The following is a 23,270-nucleotide window of genomic DNA, read 5'->3' on the forward strand; positions in this document are numbered from 1 at the left end:
CTGAGCATGCGAGAGAACTCAAGTTCTTGGAGAAGAACTGAAGAAGCTTCTTGGATGAAAAAATGAAACATTTTCATTTTTAAGACAGTCGAGTTGTTTTTCAAAAAGCACTTCTGGCTGTGGATCAGTTTCCAGTAGACTGGAAAACCTCCTTTTAAATCTAAATCCTCCCAGAATCCTTCTGTGACATCACAAGGATGATGTTATTTGCATAAAAAACAGAGATTTTGCCTCCATGGTTTCAATATAAGGCATTTGAAAGGATAGAGAGGGGCAGAGAATTCATCGGTGTGCTCATCCCTCTTACAATGTTGTGGGCCTACTCTGTTCTATTCCTGGGATGGCTCTTCCCGGGTGAGTCCAGACCATGGATTGAAGGTTCTTTTCAAGAAGAAGATGTCTGTCTGTTCCATCAAGATCCATCCAGTAGACACGCTAACATAGTTCCTCGTTTTTATTTGGTTGCAGGTTTGGAGTCCCAGCTGATACTAACTCAACCAGCCTCCCTGACTGCGTCTCCAGGGTTAACATTTAACATCCCTTGTCAAATGAACAGTGGCTACTCCATTGACCGCGAGAGAGCCAGGTGGTACCAGCAGAAACCAGGTGGCATCCCACGTTTTCTGTACCACTATTATACCAGTACTGATCAAGGCAGGGGAACTGGGGTCCCAGAGAGGTTCAGCGTTTCCCCTGATGCCTCCCAGAACATCTGGAATCTGGTGATCAGTGGAGTTCAAGTGGAAGACGACGCTGTTTATTACTGTAGCACATGGGACTACAAACTTACTGGGTACACAGTGGTTGAGTTTTATGGGGAACTGAGACAAAAACCTTTTGCTTGTCACACCACGTCGGGCATCTGCAGATGAAAGTTGTGGAAGTACAAAACATTGAACGCTGTTCCCGAAACTTATATACCTGCAATACAATTGGGATCAAAACTTCCCTTGTTAAACAAGAGAGTTATGAAGGGAGTTTTGCCCACATTTTGTGACCTTTCTTTAGTAGAGGTGTTGAGTGAATTGCCACAGTTGTTAAGTTAGTAACACAGTAGTTAGGTGAATCTGGCTTCCCCATTTATTTTGCTGGTCAGAAAGTCGCAAAAGGGACCAGAACTGTGAAAAATACATGCCAGCTGACCGGCGTTCGAATTTTGACCATGGGAATGCTGCAATGGTCATGAAGTGTGAAAAACAGTCATAAGCAGGGATGAAATTCAGCAGGTTCTGGAGAACTCATAGTGGAAACCTTGAGTAGTCTGGAGAACCAGCAAATGCCACCTCTGTCTGGCCCCAGAGTGGGGTGAGAGTGGAGATTTTGTAGTATCCTTCCCCCAGGAGTGGGGAAGGACCGGTAATAAAAAAAATTTGAATTTCAGCACTGGTCATAAGTCACTTTTTTCCGTGCTCTTGTAACTTCAAATGGTCATTAAATGGATGGCTGTAAGCCAAGAACAATCTGCATTTTACTATTTCTCCTAATTCTACTGTAATTAGGAGCCACCTTTTCAAAGGGTTAGGGTCTTTATCACAAACACAAAACATAGCTTTACCTAACCTTTCCCTGGCAGAAGCTGCCAGTAGAGGGAGATTCCTGTGAAATAGGCATACAACAATAAAATAGATAGTTTGAACTCTACACCTGTGGTCTCATCATTTGTGCCTGCCGATGGTCTATTACTGCCACTTATATAGAATAGAATAGAATAGAATAGAAGAGAAGAGAAGAGAAGAGAAGAGAAGAGAAGAGAGGAGAAGAGAATAAGAGTTGGAAGGGACTTTGGAGGTCTTCTAGTCCAACCTCCTGCTCAGGCAGGAAATCCTACACCACTTCAGAAAAATGGTTGTCCAATCTCTTCTTAAAAACCTCCAGTGTTGGAGTGCCCACAACTTCTTGAGGCAAGTTGTTCCACTGGCCAATTGTTCTGTCAGGAAATTTATCCTCAGTTCTAAGCTGCTTCTCTGCTTGATAGGTTTCCACCCATTGCTTCTTGTCCTGCCCTCAGGTGCCTTGGAGAATAGATTGACTCCGTCTTCTTTGTGGCAGCCCGAGAGATATTGGAAGGCTGCTATCATGTCTTCCCTAGTCCTTCTTTTCATTAAAGTAGACATACCCAGTTCCTGCAACCGTTCTTCATACGTTTTAGCCTCCAGTCCCCTAATCCTCTTGATTGCTCTTCTCTGCACTCTTTCTAGAGTCTCCACCTCTTTTTTACATATGTTCTGTTCTCCGTGTCATGTGCAAGAAACCAAGAAACGAGAGCTAAGTTCAAAATATATTTATTACAGGTTACCTATACACAAAAAATTGATCTACTAATGGCCATGCCAAAGTGGAACTACAGTAGATAAAAGTCAACAGAATTCATGGGGAAGCTGGTCTTAGATTTCTTGTAGGAATGTAAGGATTCTAAACTGATGGCGCATTTAACTCCACCCTCAGTCTCATCCTGCTTATCTCCTTTACTTCATAACTTTATATGAATATTATTCCTCCCTTAAAGTGAAGTTTTCCATTTGTGTATTTGTGTGTGTGTTTGTGTGTTGCTGGGAAGGGAGGGAGGAGAAGAAGGAGAATGAACTAGGACAGGGGTTTGCAACCTGCAACTCTGGAGCAACTCATGTGTCTCTTTCATCCCTCTTCTCTGGCTCCCTGTCGCTCAGAATATGTGTCACAACTGCCAATGTGTGAAACTCAGTAGCATGTGAGCTTCATTGAGGTTTTTGACCCATCTTTTTTTTCTGGAGTTCAAAATGTTTTTGTTGCATGCAGAAATAAAACATTGTGTTCTCTGTAGCAGTTCATTGATTTCATAAGTGCAACACCCTATAGTTTTTTTTATACATAGCATAAAGATTTTAAAAAATGATATAAGCAGTTTTATCTTCATTTTAGATGTCAAAAGGGTTTTGTGGCTCCCGGTGGAGAGATGTATAAAACCAGCAGGTGATGCTGTGGTCCTTCTTATGAAACCAAACCCCCAATTCAAGTTTCTTATCCTCAATTGTCTTGAGGATTGCATCTATTTCCGATCTAGGGAAGTGCAGAGAGAAGGAATGAAAAAGAATGATCTCAAAGAGGTGCTTCATGCAGACAAAGGGAAGAATGAAAGATGCAGTAGAAAAAAATATGGTATTTACATCAAACCAGGTTTGGAACTTAACCTGGAATCATTGATCATGTTAGTCAACGAATAGAATGTCCTCAAAATTTCCAGGTAGTCCAAATATTTTCAGATATTGGTTAATATCTGAAAGAAGATAAAAAGATGAAGCTTGAAATAGAGGCTTGCTGGACCTTATATGAATCATGGTGATTCCACACAAGTCTTACAATTTCTTGCAAGGTGTAATTATTGCCAAGACATTCTTGCAAAATTATATGGAGAACCGGCTTTGGCCCTTGACAAGTGAGAGCCTCTCTGTTCCAATTTCTTTGAAGTCAACCATGTGTAGCAGATACAGTTGAGAAGATCCTTCAGAGACACAATCTGTCTAGCAGGTGCAGGAGGTTCTCTTGTGGTTGTTCCACCAGAGAGATGGAAGATAAAGCTGCAAACGATTTGCATGAAGGAACCAATTTTTTTTGGCCTGGGGATTTAAGAACAACTGGGTTGACCTCAAGAGAAAATCCATTTGCTTCAAAAGAAGATGGACGTGTCATATCTACCCCGAATAAGCAGCATGTTCTTTCTGGTCATATTCCTTGCTACCATTGGTGAGCAACATTGAGTTGGTAGAACAGAGAAGCAGTGTCTTCTCCCAAATGGCCAAGGCTTCTCCATAGTCCCGTAAATAAGCAGTTCTTTGTTGTGTTTCCTTGCAGATCTCAGCCTTCAGCAGCTGCAAAGTCTGAAGGACCCAGAATCAGTGCCTCTTGGAGGGACGGTCACCATATCTTGCAGATACTCTACTGGAGTCATCGCCGATGGCAATTACCCTTTCTGGGCCTAGAAACTTCCAGGCAAACCACCCCGGCTCTTGGTTTACCAGACCAGTGTCAAACCTTCTGATATTCCAGCCAGGTTTTCTGGGTCCAAGTCAGGGAATGTCATGTCCCTTACCATCACGGGGGCCTTGGCTGAAGATGAAGCCCTCTATTACTGCTGTTTGAACCCAGGGGGCTTGTGACACAGTGGTTCAGTGCAATGGGGAAGGAGGACAAAAACTCTGTCCTTCTTGACTCTCTTCAAGCATCATTAACGGTTGCATCAACTCTTGAGCTTCCTGTTGACATTGTAGTGAATCTGAAGATAAAGGGACATTTTGAATAGAGCAGGGTTTTTTCAAACTTAGAATCACAATGCTGGAGAGGGCCTTGGAGGTCTTCTAATCCATCTCCCTAGTTAAGGAAGGAGCCCTTATAATATTGTGGTTCAAATAGTTGTCCCATTGAGGAGGAGGAGGAGGAGGGAGACAGAGGGGGAAGAAAGAAAGAGGAGAAGGAGAAATCAAAAATAGAAAGAGAGAAGGAGGAGGAAGAGGAGGAGGGTGAGGAGGGAGACAGAGGAGGGAGGAAGGAGGAGGAGGAAGGAGGAGAAATGGAGAATAGAGAGAAAGAAGGAGGAGCGAGACAGAAGGGGAGGAAGGAAGAAAATGAAAAATGAAGGAGGAGAAAGAAGACAGGGGGAAGGAAGGAAGAGGAGGAGAAATGGAAGAGGAGGAAGGAGGAGAAATGGAGAATAGAAAGAGAGAACAAGGAGGAAGAGGACAATGAGGGAAACAGAGCAGGGAGGAAGGAAGAGGAGGAGGAGAAATGGAGGGGGAAGAAGGAGACAGGGGAAGGAAGGAAGGAGGTGAAATGGAGGAGGATGATGGAAAGAAGAGAAGGAGGAGTGGTGGAGAATAGAAGGCAAGAATCTGGAGGAGGAGGAGGAGGAGGAGGAGGAGGAGAAATAGGAGGAGGAGAGAGGAAGAGGAGGTGGAGGAGGAGGAGGAGAAGAAGAAGAAGAAGTAGAACAGGGGAAAGTGGAGGAGGAGTGTAGGTTAAAGACCAGTAAGGGCTGCTGTTGTTCTTCCTACCAAAACTTCACCAACAATAACAACTACTCCTGGGGTTCTTGCACTTTATTTTCAAAGCATCCATTTCTGGCACACAAAACAGGAGGAAACAAATAATCATCCTGTAAGGAAGTAGATCAAGGCAAAGTCCAAAGAAAGAGTCAGTGTAAATATCAGGGAGGGATTTTTCTCCTCTCTTTGAATGCCATATTTGAAAATTAAGTTGGACTCTCTGGGTTCAAATCCACCAAGTTTAAGTACCCAAGTAGGAAGACAATAGTTTATATGTGTAAACTGAGGACAAGAAGATGATGCCTGGCTCTTCACCACTCTGATAGACTTTATTCCATGCATTCTGTAGAACATCTACAATTCCATGCCTTTGGCCATCCAGAGGAGAAGGAATCAACTTTTACTCCACAATATATGGAGGACTCGAAGGATTCACCCCAAGCTTCTCCTTGCTGAGTTGACTTAGGACAGTTTATCTGTTGAGTTGGCCTGGAACAGTTTCTACCCATTATCAGAAGATCTAACTATCCTACATTCCAAAATAATAATAATAATAATAATAATAATAATAATAATAATAGTAATAATAATAACTCCGCCGTTGCCGGTCCCAAGCCCGGATGAGAAAGGAGGAAGGTTGGGATCAGGTTGGCATCTGGTCCCGTAAAAAAACCCCCGCCAACCCATACAATATGGTGAAAAAAAACGAATAAGAATTCCATACCGCATCGGTCGTCGCGCGGGTTAACAAGGGCCGCGGCGGATGTTGGGGTCCCTGGACATCCGTCGACAAGTGGGCTACAAGTGGACCAGCCAACAAAACGACAAAAATATAGTGCAGATGAAAACCGTGCCATAATGGCCTGTTACTACAACTCAGAGCCAGAAAAAAGAGGATATTTAAAGCGAATGTATGAATTATGGAAACAACAATATCCAGATTCAAATGTTAGTGAACAACGACTAGCAGATCAAAGGCGATTTATTATACGGAATAAAGTGTTTAGTGAAGTTGAACATGAGGAAATTCAGGCAAATTGCAAAACCCAAAAAACAATATCACAAGCGGAAATAACTGATATTCAAGACACAACTAAAGACACTATAGTAGAACTCCCAGAAGAAGCTCTCAGGGAGGAAATAACATCACCACCACTAGAACCAGTTATCACTGAACCAACTGATGAACTAATTCAAAAACAAAAAGAATTGAAGGATAAGATCATGGAGCATTTTCTGCTTAATGAGGAAAGGCAACGTTTACCATCACTAAAAACTGTGCCTAAGAAAATTTTGGCCCCTATCATGAAAATGGTTAATGCAGTGTTTTCAACAATTGAACCGGGATCCATCTTGGAAACAAACCAGTTAATGTACAGTGCAGCTGTAATAGTCACTAATGAACTAGGCATTAAAATTAAAGTACCTAGTCACACAACAGAAAAAGCATCAAAGCCAAAGTGGAAAATCCGTTTAGAACAAAAAATCAAAAAATTAAGGGCAGATGCTAGTAACTTAAAGAACATGCATGAGCAATGGCTTAAAAACAACAAAATCATAGATCGGCTAATCAGAAGATATAGATTGGATACAAGAAACATCAATGAAGCTGTAGAGATTGTAAAACAGCAGATAACAGCAACAGCTAGAAAAATTGAAAGATATGAGGCACGAATCATCCAATATAAACAAAATCAGCAATTTCGATCAGACCAACGGCGTTTTTATCAAAGTCTTAATGTGAATGGTGACACCAAAAGTGAAAAACCAGAAAAGCAGGCCACAGTTGAATTCTGGAAAGAATTGTGGGAAAATGCAAAGGACTACAACAAGGAAGCAAAGTGGATACATGACTTTGAGAAAAGCATTGGCAACAAACAAATGCAAGTATTAGAAATAACAACTGAGATGATCCAAAATCGAGTTAAAAAGGTAAAGAATTGGACATCACCTGGAAAGGACCAATTACATGGTTTCTGGCTCAAATATCTGACCAGTTTACATGCAATATTGGCCAGGCAACTGAACGAAATTTTACAAAAGGGCCAAATTGATGAATGGTTGACAACTGGAAAAACATACTTGATTCAGAAAGATCCAACTAAAGGAACAACACCTGAAAACTATAGACCAATAACATGCTTACCAACAACCTTCAAATTACTCACAGGCATTATTGCAGATAACATGATGGATTATTTGGAAACAAACAACATCTTGCCAGTAGAGCAAAAAGGCAACAAAAGAAGGAGCAGGGGCACGAAAGATCAGCTTCTAATTGATAAAATGATATTAGAAAATTGTAAGAACAGAAAAACAAACTTGAATATGGTCTGGATTGATTACAAAAAGGCATTTGACTCACTGCCACATAGTTGGATCATAAAATGCTTAGAAACAACTGGCATTAGCAAAAATATTACATCCTTTACTGAAAAGGCAATGAAACAATGGAGAACTGAGTTGGCAGTAGGGAATGAGAGCTACGGAATGGTTAATATCAAGCGAGGAATTTTCCAGGGTGATTCACTTTCACCTCTTCTCTTCATCATCGCAATGATCCCACTATCAGTAATCTTAAAAAAAATGAAATTAGGCTACCAAACAGCCAAAAAAGCTGAAAAAAATTCGCATTTACTGTATATGGATGATTTGAAACTCTATGGAAAGTCAGAAATAGAAATCCAATCATTGACAAATACAGTCCGAGTATTCAGCACCGATATTTCAATGCAGTTTGGCATGGAAAAATGCGCCACTGTATCCATAAAAAGGGGCAAAATCACTGCATCTGAGGGAATTGAAATGCCCAATGGCCAACTAATTAAATGCAAAGAAAATGAAGCCTACAAATACTTAGGCATTCTGCAGTTGGATAACATCAAGCATGGAGAAGTAAAAACTATTGTCAGGCGAGAGTACACCAACAGAATTAGGAAAATTTTGAAATCTAAATTGAATGGTGGAAATACAATCAAGGCCATAAATACCTGGGCAATACCAGTTATAAGATACACAGCTGGCATAGTTAACTGGACACAAGCTGATTTGGACCTTTTGGACCGAAAAACCAGGAAACTAATGACAATGCACTACAGTTTACATCCACGTGGTGATACTGATAGACTATATCTGCCCCGAAAATCAGGTGGCAGAGGATTATTACAAGTGAAGCAAACAGTTGAAGAAGAAAAACATGCACTGGCTGATTATTTAAAAGAAAGTCAAGAACATCTATTAATTGAAGTAAAGAACAAAAATCTACTGAAGGCCCAACAGACAAAACAAGAATACAGAAAAGATGTGATAAAATCAAGAATGGAGAGTTGGCAGAACAAAGCACTGCATGGTCAATTTCTGGAAAAAATAAAAGATAAAGTGGACAGTGAACAAACTTGGTTATGGTTAAAAACAGGTACATTAAAGAAAGAAACAGAGTCACTAATCCTGGCTGCGCAAGAACAAGCTATCCGCACAAATGCCATTAAGGCCAAAATCGAAAAATCCTCTGATGATGCCAAATGCAGACTTTGCAAAGAAGCTGATGAAACTGTTGATCACATACTCAGCTGCTGTAAAAAAATCGTGCAGACTGATTATAAATTGCGGCACAATTCAGTAGCACAAATGATCCATTGGAATTTGTGCAAAAATTATAATATTAAAACAGCAACAAACTGGTGGGAACATCAGCCTGAAAAAGTCACCGAAAATCAGATGGTCAGGATCTTGTGGGATTTCCGTATACAAACCGACAAAATACTGGCGCATAATACACCAGACATCACACTGGTTGAGAAAAATAAGGTCACAATCGTAGACATCGCAATACCAGGTGATAGCAGGGTCGCCGAGAAGGAACATGAAAAAAATCGCAAGATATCAGGACTTAAAAATCGAAATTCAACGACTATGGCACAAACCAGCAGTGGTAATTCCAGTGGTAATTGGCACACTGGGTGCTATTCCAAAAGCACTGGAATTACATTTAAAACAGTTAAAAATTGACAAAATCACCATCAGTCAAATGCAAAAAGCCGCACTGCTTGGATCTGCACGCATATTACGAAAATACGTTACGACGTCCTAGGCCCCTGGGTGGGGCCCGACTAGTAACCAATGCCAAATCCGGCAAAACAACTGGCCGCTGTGATACAATTGTACAACAACAACAATAATAATAATAATAATAATTTGTTTTGGAAATAGTTCTGAATCTCAATTGTGTTCACCCTAATTCGTATCAAACCTTTCTACCACCACCTCTTCGAAGCAAGTCATGAGCAGAGGATAGAATGCACAGGTTTCTTCCAACACAGAACCAATCAAATAGGCGCCAGAGTTTCTCATGTGGTGGTTTCAACAGCCAGAGACAGAAAATAAAGGTGCAAAAGATTTGCATGAAGGAGCTGATGTTTTTTGGCCTCTGGGGATTTAAGAATAACTGGGTTGTCCCCAAGAGAAGATCCTGTCACGTCAAGAAGATGAACGTGTCATATCTCCCCCGAATAAGCAGCATGTTCTTTCTGGCCATGTTCCTTGCCACCATTGGTGAGATATGTGGAGTTGGTGGAAGAGAGAAGCTGTGTCTTCTCCCAAATGGTGGCCATGGTCCCTTAAATAAGCAGTTCTTTGCTGTGTTTCCTTGCAGATCTCAGCCTTCAGCAGCTGCAAAGTTTGAAGGACCCAGAATCGGTGCCTCTTGGTGGGACAGTCACCATATCCTGCAGATACTCTACTGGAGTCATTGCTGATGGCAATTACCCTTGGTGGGTCTAGCAACAACCAGGCAAATCACCCAGGCCCTTGGTTCACCATACCAGTGTCAAACCTTCTGATGTTCCAGCCAGGTTCTCAGGGTCCAAGTCGGGGAATGTCATGTCCCTGACCATAACAGGAGCCCTGGCAGAAGATGAAGCCCTCTATTACTGCTGTTTGAACCCAGGGAGCTCGTGGCACAGTGATGCAGTGCAATGGGGAAGGCAGGCAAAACCTCTCACGCTCTTTGCTCTCTTCAAGGGTGATTAGCAGATGAAGGTCTCTTGAGCTTCCTGTTGATATTGTTGTTGTGACCTAGGCCTCCCAAGACCATGAAGCTGACTTCTCATCCTGATAAAACCTCTTCTATTTGGGTTAAAGGGAATTCCTCTAGCAAAGTCCCGGCCAACAGTCTTTCATGAGATTTCAGAACTACGAACCTTTATCAGGCTAGGAGAGCTGCCAGGCTGATATCTTCCAAACACCATGCTGTAGCAGCAATTCCTTGGTAAGGAGTCAGAAGCAGATCTTCACCCTAATGAGTTGAACTAATTGTCTCCTGCAAACTCCACTCCACTTTCATTCCTCTTTATTCCCTATGGGAGGGGCCATTCACCCTCCACCTGTGGCTTTACTCCTGAGTTGACCCTTGTTTCTTAGCTGTTCCCTTCGCCTGGCAGCTCTGCGCATATGCATATTGGGAACAGGCTCCAGCTATTCGTCTGCCTCACCGATGTCTGACTCTGAAGGCAGCTGATAACTGGCATATGGCCCTGGCCCCCTTTCTGCCTCCAACACAGAGCCCTCATCCGAGCTTTCCCCAGACTCCAGGACATGCCCATGTTCCTCCCCAGCCTCCTCACTGTCCGACTGTGCTGCCAGCTCTGCTGGCCAATGACAGGCCACAAAAATTGTAGCCAGTATGCAGATGAAATGGACATGGTGATTAGAGCCCTGGTTTTCAAAGTTGATGACTTTAAGGTATGTGGATTTCAATGCCTGGAATTCCCCCAACATGTTGTCTGAAAGAAGAATCCAAGACCCCTTCTTATTTTTCTTTCTGTTATGATTAATACTCTTCTGAATAGGGGCGAGGAGATCCAGACCCAGTGGTCATAACTGCAAGCATCTGTGGATTTCATAATCGCCTGGAAGTGGAGATTTTTTTTGACCTTTGGTTCAGGATGGGGTAGACCTTCTTCAAAGTCACCTAGTATGCAATTTGGAGGTCCGACTAGAATAGAATAGAATAGAATAACAGAGTTGGAAGGGACCTTGGAGGTCTTCTAGTCCAACTCTCTGCTCAGGCAGGTAATTTGCTACTATTCCAGACAAATATCTGTCCAGTCTCTTCTTGAAAACCTTCAGTGTTGGAGAATCGACAACTTCTGGAGGGAAGTCGCTCCACTGATTAATTGTCCTCACTGTCAGGAAATTTCTCCTTACTTCTAGGTTGCCTCTCTCCTTGTTTCCACCCATTGCTTCTTGTCCTCCCTTCAAGTGTTTTGCAGAAGAGCTTGACTGCCTCTTCTTTGTGGCAGCCTCTGAGATATTGGAAGACTGCCATCATGTCTCTCCTAGTCCTTCTTTTCATCTTAGGATCCTCTGGTTCCACTTTATATTGTTACAGGACCCTTATTTTTTTCCCTAAGCTCAGCAATATCTTTTATAGGCCAACAGGGTGCAGGCAAGGACCTTCAGCTCCATGTACAACGGACCATGCTTGTTCTTAAAATAAAAGCCCATTTGCATATAGAGATGCCTTCTTCAGCCCCCTGAGGATTTAAGAGAGACCTGATGGATGCCAGTTCCAGAGTCTTTCCTTCAGGAAGTTCACCCTGTTCTCCATCATGGCTTGGATACTTTATCTCTTTCTAGTCCTATCTTTGTTCGGTAAGAGGAATAGAATTGTGGGAATAGCCCTTCTGAGGACCTCCCAGGTGCAGGCAAATGGTGGATCTCACTCTGTGGTGTAGCCTCGTTTCATTTATTTCCATTTCCCCAATTCTCTGTTCTCTTTCAGAGGCCAGCATCCAGCAGCTTCAGAGCCTGAAGAATCCGGAACTTGTAGCTCCAGGAGGGACAACCTCCATGTCTTGTAGATACGATGGGGGTGTCATTGGCGACGGCAATTACCCTGTATGGGTCCAACAGAAATCAGAGCAGATCCCAAGGCTCTTAATGCACAGCACCAGTACCAGACCATCAGGCATTCCTGCCCGCTTCTCTGGCTCCAGGTCAGGGAACACCATGTCCCTGACCATCACGGGGGCCTTGGTGGAAGATGAGGCTGTGTATTACTGTGTTGTCTGGACTGGAAGCGGGCGCACAGTGCCTGGTTCAGATGGAGAAGTGAGACAAAAACCCTACAGGAAACAAGCTCCTTTGATCAGCCTCGGTACGATTACATGAAGGAAGCTTAGCAACTGTGCTACAAGCCTAACGACTGCAGTGGTTCACTTAGCAAGTGGGGCAAGAAATGGGGCAAAAGTCACTGAACAAATGTCTCACTTAGCAACATGATTTTGGGGGTCAATTGTGGTCATACGCCAAGGACTACCTGTATGGTATTAATTACCGAATGATCACCATGTTGAAGCCTCGTCCTCCATCACATCCTTATTTGAGCATGAACCCAAGTGTTATCACATTTTTCAAGGAGGAAGAGGTGGTGAAGGAGGAGGTGAAGGAGGAGGAGGAGGTTTTTTAATAGAGAACAGAAAGAGAGAAGGAGAATTCTGCTCATATCGGAGGGGGACGAGGAAGAGGAGGTGAAGGAGGAGGAGGAAGAGGATGAGAAGAAGAAGAGTAAGAAGAAGGTTTAATAATAGAGAACAGAAAGGAGAAAGGAGAATTCTGCTCATATTGGAGCAGGAAGAAGAGGTGGTGAAGGTGGAGGATGTGAAGGAGGAGAAGAATTAGAATTAGAATTAGAATTAGAATTAGAATTAGAATTAGTAGTAGTAGTAGTAGTAGTAGTAGAAGAAGAAGAAGAGGAAGAGGAAGAAGAGGAAGAAGAGGAGGAGGAGGAGGAGGAAGAAGAAGAAGAAGAAGAAGAAGAAGGAAGAAGAAGAAGAAGAAGAAGGAAGAAGAAGAAGAAGAAGAAGAAGGAAGAAGAAGAAGAAGAAGAAGAAGAGGAAGAAGAGGAGGAGGAGGAGGAAGAAGAAGAAGAAGAAGAAGGAAGAAGAAGAAGAAGAAGAAGGAAGAAGAAGAAGAAGAAGAAGAAGAAGAAGGAAGAAGAAAGAAGAAGAAGAAGAAGAAGGAAGAAGAAGAAGAAGAAGAAGAAGAAGAAGAAGAGGAAGAAGAGGAGGAGGAGGAGGAGGAAGAAGAAGAAGAAGAAGAAGAAGGAAGAAGAAGAAGAAAGAAGAAGAAGGAAGAAGAAGAAGAAGGAAGAAGAACGAAGAAGAAGGAAGGAAGAAGACGAAGAAGACGAAGAAGAAGAAGAAGAAGAAGAAGAAGAAGAAGAAGAAGAAGAAGACACAAGCATCTTTTCACAGTGTCCCAATCCAGTTGACTTGTGAAATATGTCACCAAATCACATTCCAAACCAATGTCTTTCAAGGGTTATAATAGAGAACAGAAAGAAGAAAGGAGAATTCCGAAAGAGAAGGAGGAAAAGGATGAGGAGGTGGAGATGGAGAATATATAGATATTTGAACGGCCAGTAGGAGCTGCTGTTGTTCTTCCTATTAAAATAATCATCACAACCATCCCTGGGATCCATGCACTTACTTCTCAAAGCATACATTTCTGAGACACGAGAAAACAAATAATTATCCCGAGAGGACCTAAAATAAGACAATGATACAAAGGAAGAGTCAGTGTAACTATTGGGTTTTCATTTGACAAGAAGATTTGAAAATGTAAGTTGGACTCTATGGGTTGAAATCTATCAAGAGTAATCCTCAAGTGGGAGGGCATGGTTTATATATGAACATTGAGAAGCGGCTGGTGCCTGGTAGGGATGTTCATCACCCTGCTAGATGTTATTCCATGCGCTGCCATTCTGTAGAATGTTTGCTCTTCCTTCCCTTTGATCATCCAAATCCGAAGTGCCTGTCCTCCAAAATAGATGGAGGACTCGAAGGATCCAATCCAAGCTTCTCCTTGAAGACTTGACCTAGGACAGACAGAAGGCAAGACATTCTGCCCTTTATCAGAAGATCTCCTACATTTCCCCCCCCCCCCCCAAAATGCTTTGGATGTCAACTGTATTCATCCTTATTTATAACAAACATTTCAACCACCATCTCATTGAATCCAGTGATGTGTAGCAGATATATATTTTCTCTGGTAACATTGCACTGCTAAATAGGGCATACAAAACCTTTGCCAGACCAATTCTCGAATACAGCTCATCTGCCTGGAATCCACACTGTATATCGGACTTTAATACAATTGAACAAATCCAGAAGTATTTCACGAGAAGAGTCCTCCACTCCTCTGCTCGCAATAGAATCCCTGATGCCACCAGGATTGAAATTTTGGGCTTGGACAACCTAGAACTACGCCAATTAAGGTCTGATCTAGTACACAAAATTATCCGCTACGATGTCCTACCTGACAATGATTACTTCAGCTTCAACCACAATAATATACGGGCAAACAATAGATACAAACTGAAGGTAAACTGCTCCAAACTCGATTTCTCTGCTTACAGAAACTGCCTCTCCGGTTAATCCTGATCACATTGTAACAGCTAAGGCGAAGCGCCCATTGACGGGAGTGCTGTAGCCACACCCACACGGTCACATGACCACTGAGCCCCACCTACCCAGCTGGTCATTAGGGCAGAGAACCGGTTGTTAAATTATTTGAATCCCACCGCTGGTGTAGGGATAGGGTTTGGGACTAGAAGATCTCCAAGGTCCCTTCCAGCCCTGTGATTCTGGTTCTTGGCTCACCCAGCACTAAAAATGAAGAGGGGTCCTTGGTGTTCTTTGAGCTTGGTTGGGGGTTTTTTTTGCAGGTGTTTCATTACCCAAACTAGGTAACATGAATAGATAATTTTGGTCATGGAACGTCGGCAAGAAAACAATCAAACTCAGACAGCAGCAAGGACCCCTCATCTCAACCTGTGAGAAAAATATCCCGGTATATTTTCTATATACTAAGAAAAACCAAACTAGGAGATTACAGCTTTATTAATCAATAAGAAAAAGTCTTATTGATAACTCTCATGTGCATGAAAGGATTCTCAGAGGAGAATACTGAACAGTACAACAGGGGGCTTCCAAGTTCCCATCTGGGCTATTCCTGGCTGGGTCAGAGTGACCCACGTTGTCAGCAAAGCATGAAATGCTGTTCCAATCAGTATTTTTCCAGCCTAAGCAACTGGGATTTGAACCTGTGCTGTATTACATATTAGGCAGTTGTGTTAGCCACTAAGCCACAGGCTCCCCTCCTTTATCACAGGTTCACAGGTTCAAATCCCAGTAAGGGTATGGCTAGCTGGTGAGAGCTAAATAGCTTGAAATAGATCTATACTAGTCTCCCTTTATTTATTTATCAGCACAAATGCAACATAAATGTAACAAAGGCAACAGTAAAAATAATGGCTTTCTGTCTGGATGGTCACCTGGGGTGAGGCGATAGACAGAGAAAGGAAGCAGTATGCTTCCTCCCATATTTGGGCATACCAGGGGTTGTGACACGACACACACACACACACACAGACACACACAGACACGGAGACTCACAGACACACACACAGACACACAGACACAGATACACACAGACATAGAGACAGACACAGACAGACAGACAGACAGACAGACAGACAGACACACACACACATATATATATGTGTGTGTGTGTGTATATATATATATATATTTTATATATATATATATATATATATATATATATATATATATATATATAGAGAGAGAGAGAGAGAGAGAGAGAGAGAGAGAGAGAGAGAGAGAGAGAGAGAGAGAGAGAGAGAGAGAAAGAGAAAGAAAGAACTTATTCAAAATGGAACCTGTCAGGTTAATTCTTTTTACACAAATAATTCAGATCTCATCCCAATTCTTACACAACCCTGAACTGCAAATCTTCTAAACATTAACTTGAGGTCAGGTATATAATGATATAACCAATAGAGGTCAGGATTGCCAAATTTTCTAAACTTTGTCATTTTCATTCTACAAAAGAGTTTTGTTTTCAGTACAGTGGTTTTTCATTTTTTCAGTTGCAATGAGACAATAATATATTATTCTCACTAAGGTAAAGGTAAAGGTTCCCCTCGCACATATTCCCAACTTTAGGGGGCGGTGCTCATCTCCGTTTCAAAGCTGAAGAGCCAGCGTTGTCTGAAGACGTCTCCGTGGTCATGTGGCCGGCATGACTCAATGCCGAAGGTTCTGAGAACACTGTTATCTTCCCACCAAAGGTTTTTATTTTTCTACTTGCATTATTTATGTGCTTTTGAACTGCTAGGATGGCAGAAGCTGGGACAAGTAACGGGAGCTCACTCCATTACGCGGCACTAGGGATTCGGACCGCTGAACTGCCGACCTTTCTGATCGACAAGATTGGAGTCTTAGCCACTGAGCCACTGTCATCATCACTAAATAAGGCTAATCTTTGTTTGAAATCTGTTTCACATCATAAAACTCAGCCCAGGAGGAAGAAGCACAGGAGAACATCAACTAGACTCAGAAAAGAGCATTACTACTAAGTCATATTTCAACACTTTGTAGTGCAGAGGAAAACAAGGCATTTATCCAAGGGCTACCTTCTACAGAATATTCCCTTTCCTAAGAAACAAGACTTTTCAGAAACTGAGTAAAATGCAAAAGAGGATAGGGGAGTGGAGTTTGCAGGAGACAATTAATTCACTTAATTGGGTTTTGACTCTCTGAGGCTCCTTGCCAAGTTTTGCAGAGATCGGCCTGGCAGCTCTCCAAGCCAGAGAAGGTCTGTGACTGTAAATCATCCCTTGAAAGACTTGGCTGGATGTGAATGAGCAGAATTCACAGTGAATTAATAAAAGGGGTTTTTGTCGGGACAAGGAGTTTGCTTCAGGCTCTTGGGAAGCCCAGGTCAGAAGAAAAGGCTGAATGAAAATCATGGTTGAAGACAACTCAATGATCTTAAGGGTGGAGTTGGGACTTCTTCCTAGGATACTCCAGTTCCTGCTCTGAACTCTTATTTGACCAGTGTGCTGCTTTGTCACCAAGTTCATCTCTTGATCAACAAAGTAGAGGTTACTTTGTTTAAGCAAACACCCAATTTGCATGCTGGTGTCATCCCTCACCTCAAGGGGTTTAAGAGAGACCCGACAAAAGGCAAATAGTGATCCTTACATTGAGGAAGAAGACCTCACCATCCACCATGGCTTGGATTCTTCTGCTCTTCACCATCCTATCCTCCTTTGGTGAGAGCCAGAAAATCAGGGGAATGAAGAGACAACTCTTTTGATGGTTTTTCATCGGAAGCACAGTGCAGGAAAATTCTGGTTGTCAAGATATTTTTATATATAGCTCAGTGTAGAACTGAAGGGACCACAGTGGCTTAGTGGCTGAGCTTATCGATTAGAAAGGTCGGCAGTTTGGACGTTCGGATCCCTAGCACCACGTAATGGAGTGAGCTCCCGTGAATTGTCCCAGCTTCTGCCAACCTAGCAGTTCAAAAGCACACAAAAAATGCAAGTAGAAAAATAGGAACCACCATTGGTGGGAAGGGAACAGCGTTCTGTGTGCCTTCGGTGTTGAGTCATGCTGGCCACATGGCCACAGAGACATATTTGGACAATGCTGGTTCTTTGCCTTTGAAACGGAGATGAGCGCCACCCCCTAGAGTCAGGAACGACTAGCACATATGTGCGAGGGAAACCTTTACCTAACTGTTGCTGTTATTTAAAAAAAAAAACATATTCTCTTTCAGGGGCCAGTATTCAGCAGCTGCAGAGCCTGAAGAATTCAGAATCTGTAGCTGTAGGTGGCACCGTCACCATGTCTTGTAGCTATAGTGGTGGGACCATCTCTGACAACAATTACCTTCGATGGCTCCAGCAGAAGCCCAGAGTGCTAAGGCTCTTAGTTGCTACCAGCAACACCAGGCCATCGAATGTCCCAGTCCGTTTCACTGGGACCACCTCCGGGAACACCATGTCCCTTACCATCGCTGGAACTTTGGGTGAAGACGAGGCTACTTATTACTGTGCTGTCTGGACTGGGAGCGGGTACACAGTGCTTGATTCAGATAGAGAAGTGAAACAAAAACTCTCTTTAGTAGACTGGGGCTGTCACAATGTAGAGGAGATCTTTAATGGATGTCTTGTGTGAAGGCTTTCTGGATAGTGCAGGGGTCAGCAACCTGCAGCTCTGGAGCTGCATGTGGCTCTTTCATCCAATAGCAATAGCAATAGCAATAGCAGTAGACTTATATACCGCTTCATAGGCCTTTCAGGCCTCTCTAAGCGTTTTACAGAGAGTCAGCATATTGCCCCCAACAATCTGGGTCCTCATTTTACCCACCTCGGAAGGATGGAAGGCTGAGTCAACCCTGAGCCGGTGAGATTTGAACCGCTGACCTGCTGATCTAGCAGTAGCCTGCAGTGCTGCGTTTAACCACTGCGCCACCTTGGCTCAGAGGAGAATACTGAACAGCAGCTCCCTGTCACCAGTCGATAAAAGAAAAAAGGACACCATGCTAGGAGGAGACTCTATGGCGGGAGAACGGTCGGCAGAGGAAAAAAGACGCTGTGCTAGGAGGAGATTCTATGGTGGGGGACCAGACTTCCGGTCAGCTCCAGAATTGAACGGGGGGCTTCCGATTAGGACCTTTGTGGCTATTTCAGTGTTTAAGCTTGCTGACTCCTGAGATAGTGATTGCATGTTTTCAAAGGCTGTGGTGGAATGTAGTCTGGATTCCCAGATGGGTGGGGCTGCATTCCAGAGGACTGAGAGATAGCAAAGTTTAGATAGTTGGTTGATAGAAAGAGGTGTTCTGACCTAAACTTCCCCAGCAGCACGAAACTGAGTCCTCGTCCCGATAAGCCCCTTTTATTTAATTGACAGTGAATTCCTCTCCAGCAAAGTCTTTCCTCTCCCAAAGTCTTTCAAGATAGTTCACAATTACCAACCTTTATCAGGCTTGGAGAGTGGCCAGGCCGATATCTTTCAGACGCTGCAGTACATGGCAAGAATGCAGGAATGAACTCCTGCAAACTCCATTCCCCTTTCGCTCCTCTTTTATTTCCTCTGGGAGGGGCCTTTCATCGTCCACCTGTGGCCTTACTCCCAAGTTGACCCTTCTTCTTTAACTGTTCCCTTCTCCTGGCAACTCTACGCATGCGCACACTGGGAACAGGCTCCAGTTGTTCATCTATCCCACTGATGTCTGACTCCAAAGGCAGCTGATAACTGGCATATGGCTCTGGCCCCCTCTCTGCTTCCGACACAGAGCCCTCATCAGAGCCTTCCCCAGACTCCAAGACTGGCCCATGTTCCCCCCCAACCTCCTCACTGTCTGAATCTGCTGCCAACTCCACTGGCCACTGATGGGCCACAACAAGAGGGTCAAGATAGCTCTTTCTTAAACGTTCTTTAATAAGTAATGAGTTAGTTTGGCAAGATTACTATCTATAGGTGAGGAACAATAAAATAACTGTTTTGAAGTATGTTTTCTAGGGCCTGACAATCATAGCGTTCATCAAAACTATTAAGAAAAGATCTGGATGTCTATTTTCCAAGTTTTTAAAAAGAAAGATGACAGAAGTTTAACACTCCAATATCTATTATTTCTTTGTGTCATTATGGCAATGGTCTTTTGCCAGAATTTTTGTATGGGTCAGTAGCTAAAGTCCTTCCCAAGTGTCCTTGCTCATGAAAACATGGGAGTGTCCTCAAAAGCTCTACCAGCAAATCCTAATACTCGAAGAGAAGGAATCTTCAAAGGATGGTCTTTCTTTTCATCTCATATTTGAGGAAGAACTGATGAGCAGGGAGAACATTTGCATGAATTTGAATTCCGCACACTGGCCAAGGCTTAAGAGCAGAGAGGTCAGCTGGATCTGCAGACAATTCAACCTTGACTCCATCTCCAACCATGGCTTGGCTGCCTCTTCTTTTCATCCTCTCCTCTTACTTTATGGGTAACTTACGACTTGGGATATCCATTAAAAATTACTGGGATTTCCACTCTTCCCCCATCTGCTAATAATTCAGAGAAGTGGTTTCTCCTCTACTTCTTTGACTTCTGATTTCTGTTCCTACCTACATTTCTCCTACGTTCAATGAACATTGTGCTCATTGAGTTTTCCTATCATCTCTCCTTTCTTTCAGGGATTTTTTCGCAAGTTGTCATAACTCAGCCAGAATCTGTGGCTGGAACTCCTGGAGGGACAATCCGAATCTCTTGTGCTAAAAACAGTGGAACAATTGGATCAGGCTATTCCTCCTGGTATCAACAGAAGCCTGGAAATTCCCCCAAACTTCTCATATATGATGATACCAGGAGAGCCTCTGGAATCCCAGAACGATTTTCCGGTTCTGTTGAAAGCTCGAGAACATCTGCCGTGTTAACCATCTCCAATCTTCAGGCAGAGGATGAAGCTGATTATTATTGCCTGTGTTATCTCGGCAATAACAAGTACACAATGCTACAATCCCACTGAAGAGCTGAACAAAAACATTGAAGCAGTGAACCCCAACATGCATGAGTAACCAATATGTGACATCTTCTTCTTGTTTCCTCTTAGCCTTCTCAAATTATCAGGTGCTTCCTTCCTGCTGTCACACCCACCTAGACTCTTAGGGATGTTATTTATTTTCATATCTATTCATATCTATATCTATATCTATATCTATATCTATATCTATATCTATATCTATATCTATATCTATATCTATATCTATATCTATATCTATATCTATATCTATATCTATATCTATATCTATATCTATATCTATATCTATATCTATATCAATCTATCTATCTATCTATCTCTATCTCTACTGTGCTGTGCTGTGCTGTGCTCTACTATGCAATGCTACACTACACTATATATAAATGACTGTGTGTGTGTGTGTGTGTGTGTGTGTGTGTGTGTGTGTGTGTTCCAGCATAACTCTGGAATGCCTCAAGCAATTTCAACCAAACTTGGTATTACTCTCTGGAAACAAATACCCCTCGAGGTATGTGTTCTGATCAGATACAGCCTGTTGTGCCTTAAAATGGCTTCTACTGTACTGCCTTAAAATGGCTTCTACTGTACAGCACAGTGGAGTTGCCATGGAAACGGCTTCACAGTACTCCACACAGGGGCACCCTCTACTAAGGAGGAAAGTCCAACATTAGAAATTACGTTTGGCCCAGACGTTTGTGAATGTCTACTATGGGATAGGGATAAACAAAGACAACAGCTAGGCTAACTACTAGTATCATATATTGATCAATTAGGTACAAGCTGAACCTTTAGTTCATCTTCCTGTTTGGTAAGGGCAGGGATCAGCATGGTTTTAAAAATGACCTGATTTGCATGCTAATTACATTCTTCCCCTCTAGGGTTTTAAGAGAGGCCGGGTAGAATCCAAACACTGAACATTTCATTCAGGAAGATCATCTAAGTGTCCACCATGGCTTGGGTTCTTCTGCTCCTCACCATCCTGTCTTCCTTAGGTGAGAGCAAAGGAATCAGGGGACAGGAGGAAAAAGTCCTTTTGATAGTCGCCATGTGGAATACAGGGTAGCCAATGCTGGCCATGGTTTGGCTGCGTAGCGTAGATTCACCTTATGTTCCTTAATTCCATGCTCTCCCTTGTTCCCTAAATCCCATGTCCTCTTTCAGGAGCCAGCATGCAGCAGCTGCAGAGCTCGAAGGAGCCATACTTTGTAGCCACAGGAGGGACCATCATCCTGTCCTGTAGATATGATGCCGGAACCATCGCTGATGAAAACTACCCACGATGGATCCAGCAGAAGGCAGAGCAGACTCCAAAGCTCTTAATATACGACATCAGCATCAGAGCCACAGGCATTCCAGATCGTTTCTCTGGCTCCAGGTCAGGGAGCACCATGTCTCTGACCATCACGGGGGCCTTGGTGGAAGATGAGGCCACTTATTACTGTTTTCTTTGGACAGGGAATGAGTGCACGGTGCTCGATTCAAATAGGGAAGTGAGACAAAAACCCTTGAAAGGAAGTGAAACGCTTGCATTGGTCTTGCCTTTTATCTCAAGCAGGCTCTGATAGCTGAGGAAGGTTCAATGAGCAGGCAGATCATTTGCATGAATTTGAATTCCACGCTGGCTTAAGAGCAGAGAGCACAGCTGGATCTTCAGACAATTCAACCCTGACTCCATCTCCCACCATAGTTGGCTGTCTCTTCTCATCCTCTCCTCTTCCTTTCTGGGTAATTGAAGACTGGGGATATCTACTGGGACTTATATCCTTCCTCCCTCACCTAATAATCCAGAGAAGTGGTTCCTCCTCTACTTCTTTGGCTTCCAATTTCTGTTCCTACCACACATTTCTCCCAAGTTCAATGAACATCATTGCTGATTGAATCCTCGTGTCATCTTTGCTTATTTTTCCCCGAGGGAGTTTTTCCCAGTTTGTCTTGAATCAACCAGCTGCTGTGTCTGGATCTCTTCAGGAGAAAGTCCAAATCAATTGCAAAAGCAGTGGGGGAGTTGGAGAAGGCTTTTTCTCCTGGTATCAACAAAAGCCTGGAAATGCCCCCAAACCCATTATATATTATGATAGCAGAAGAGCCTCTGGAATCCCAGAACGGTTCTCCGGTTCTGTTGAAAGCTCAAGAACATCTGCCGTGTTAAACATCTCCAATATTGAGGCAGAAGATGAAGCTGATTATTATTGCTTCTCTTATAAATAGGATGGAAAGTACACAGTGATACAATCCCACTGAAGAGCTGAACAAAAACCTTCAGCAGGGGAACCACAATATGCATGACTAGCCAATGTGTGACATCCTCTTCTTGGTTCCTCCTCAATTTGAGCCTCCTCAAATTCTCAGGTGCTTCCTTCCTGCTGTCACGCCCACTTAGACTCCCAGGGATGTGATGGCATCTGAATTAGACACAGGTGTTATAATTAGCCTGTCAGGCCTGCAATTATATTCCTTTTAGAATTCCTTATCCAACATTCCAACTGCAACCTAGCCACATCTCCTCCTCTTCTCTTCTGTCTACTGAAATAGTGATGGAAAAGTTTTGATTTTCTAAGATCAACCCTTCTGATCTGGAACGCTCACATTTTGGTTCTTATTAATCAATTCTGATCAGAAAAGTTTCTTAGGAGTCCTTCACTCTTCCTTTTCACCTCTAACCTTTCTCTCCCCTTTGCAATTACACCTGTTTTACTGAAACTTTATCTCAGCTTCCTTTCATATCTTTTGGCCCAGGTTGTCCTTAATCATCCCTCTCCTCTTTCTGCATCCTATGGAGAAACAGGATTTCTTCTAACAAAATGAGTGAAAATATTTGAGATTGATACACCTCCTGGGATCAGCTGTGTCCTCACCAGGAA

At 43.0% G+C, this 23,270-nt stretch overlaps 3 gene segments (V, D, J or C); all 3 read left to right on the forward strand.

Annotated features, from left to right (window-relative positions):
- The first annotated feature begins 296 nt into the window (after positions 1-296).
- On the forward strand, positions 297-872 carry LOC116516737. The segment is given in 2 exon segments: positions 297-354; positions 469-872. Coding segments are annotated over 2 exon segments (450 nt in total).
- Positions 873-17,099: 16,227 nt separating this feature from the next.
- Positions 17,100-18,064, forward strand: LOC116516738. The segment is given in 2 exon segments: positions 17,100-17,154; positions 17,664-18,064. Coding segments are annotated over 2 exon segments (444 nt in total).
- Positions 18,065-21,358: 3,294 nt separating this feature from the next.
- On the forward strand, positions 21,359-21,971 carry LOC116516739. The segment is given in 2 exon segments: positions 21,359-21,401; positions 21,571-21,971. Coding segments are annotated over 2 exon segments (444 nt in total).
- The last annotated feature ends 1,299 nt before the right edge of the window (positions 21,972-23,270 follow it).

Source organism: Thamnophis elegans, chromosome 13 (assembly GCF_009769535.1).
Source record: "Thamnophis elegans isolate rThaEle1 chromosome 13, rThaEle1.pri, whole genome shotgun sequence".
In the NCBI taxonomy this organism is placed as follows: Eukaryota; Metazoa; Chordata; class Lepidosauria; order Squamata; family Colubridae; genus Thamnophis; species Thamnophis elegans.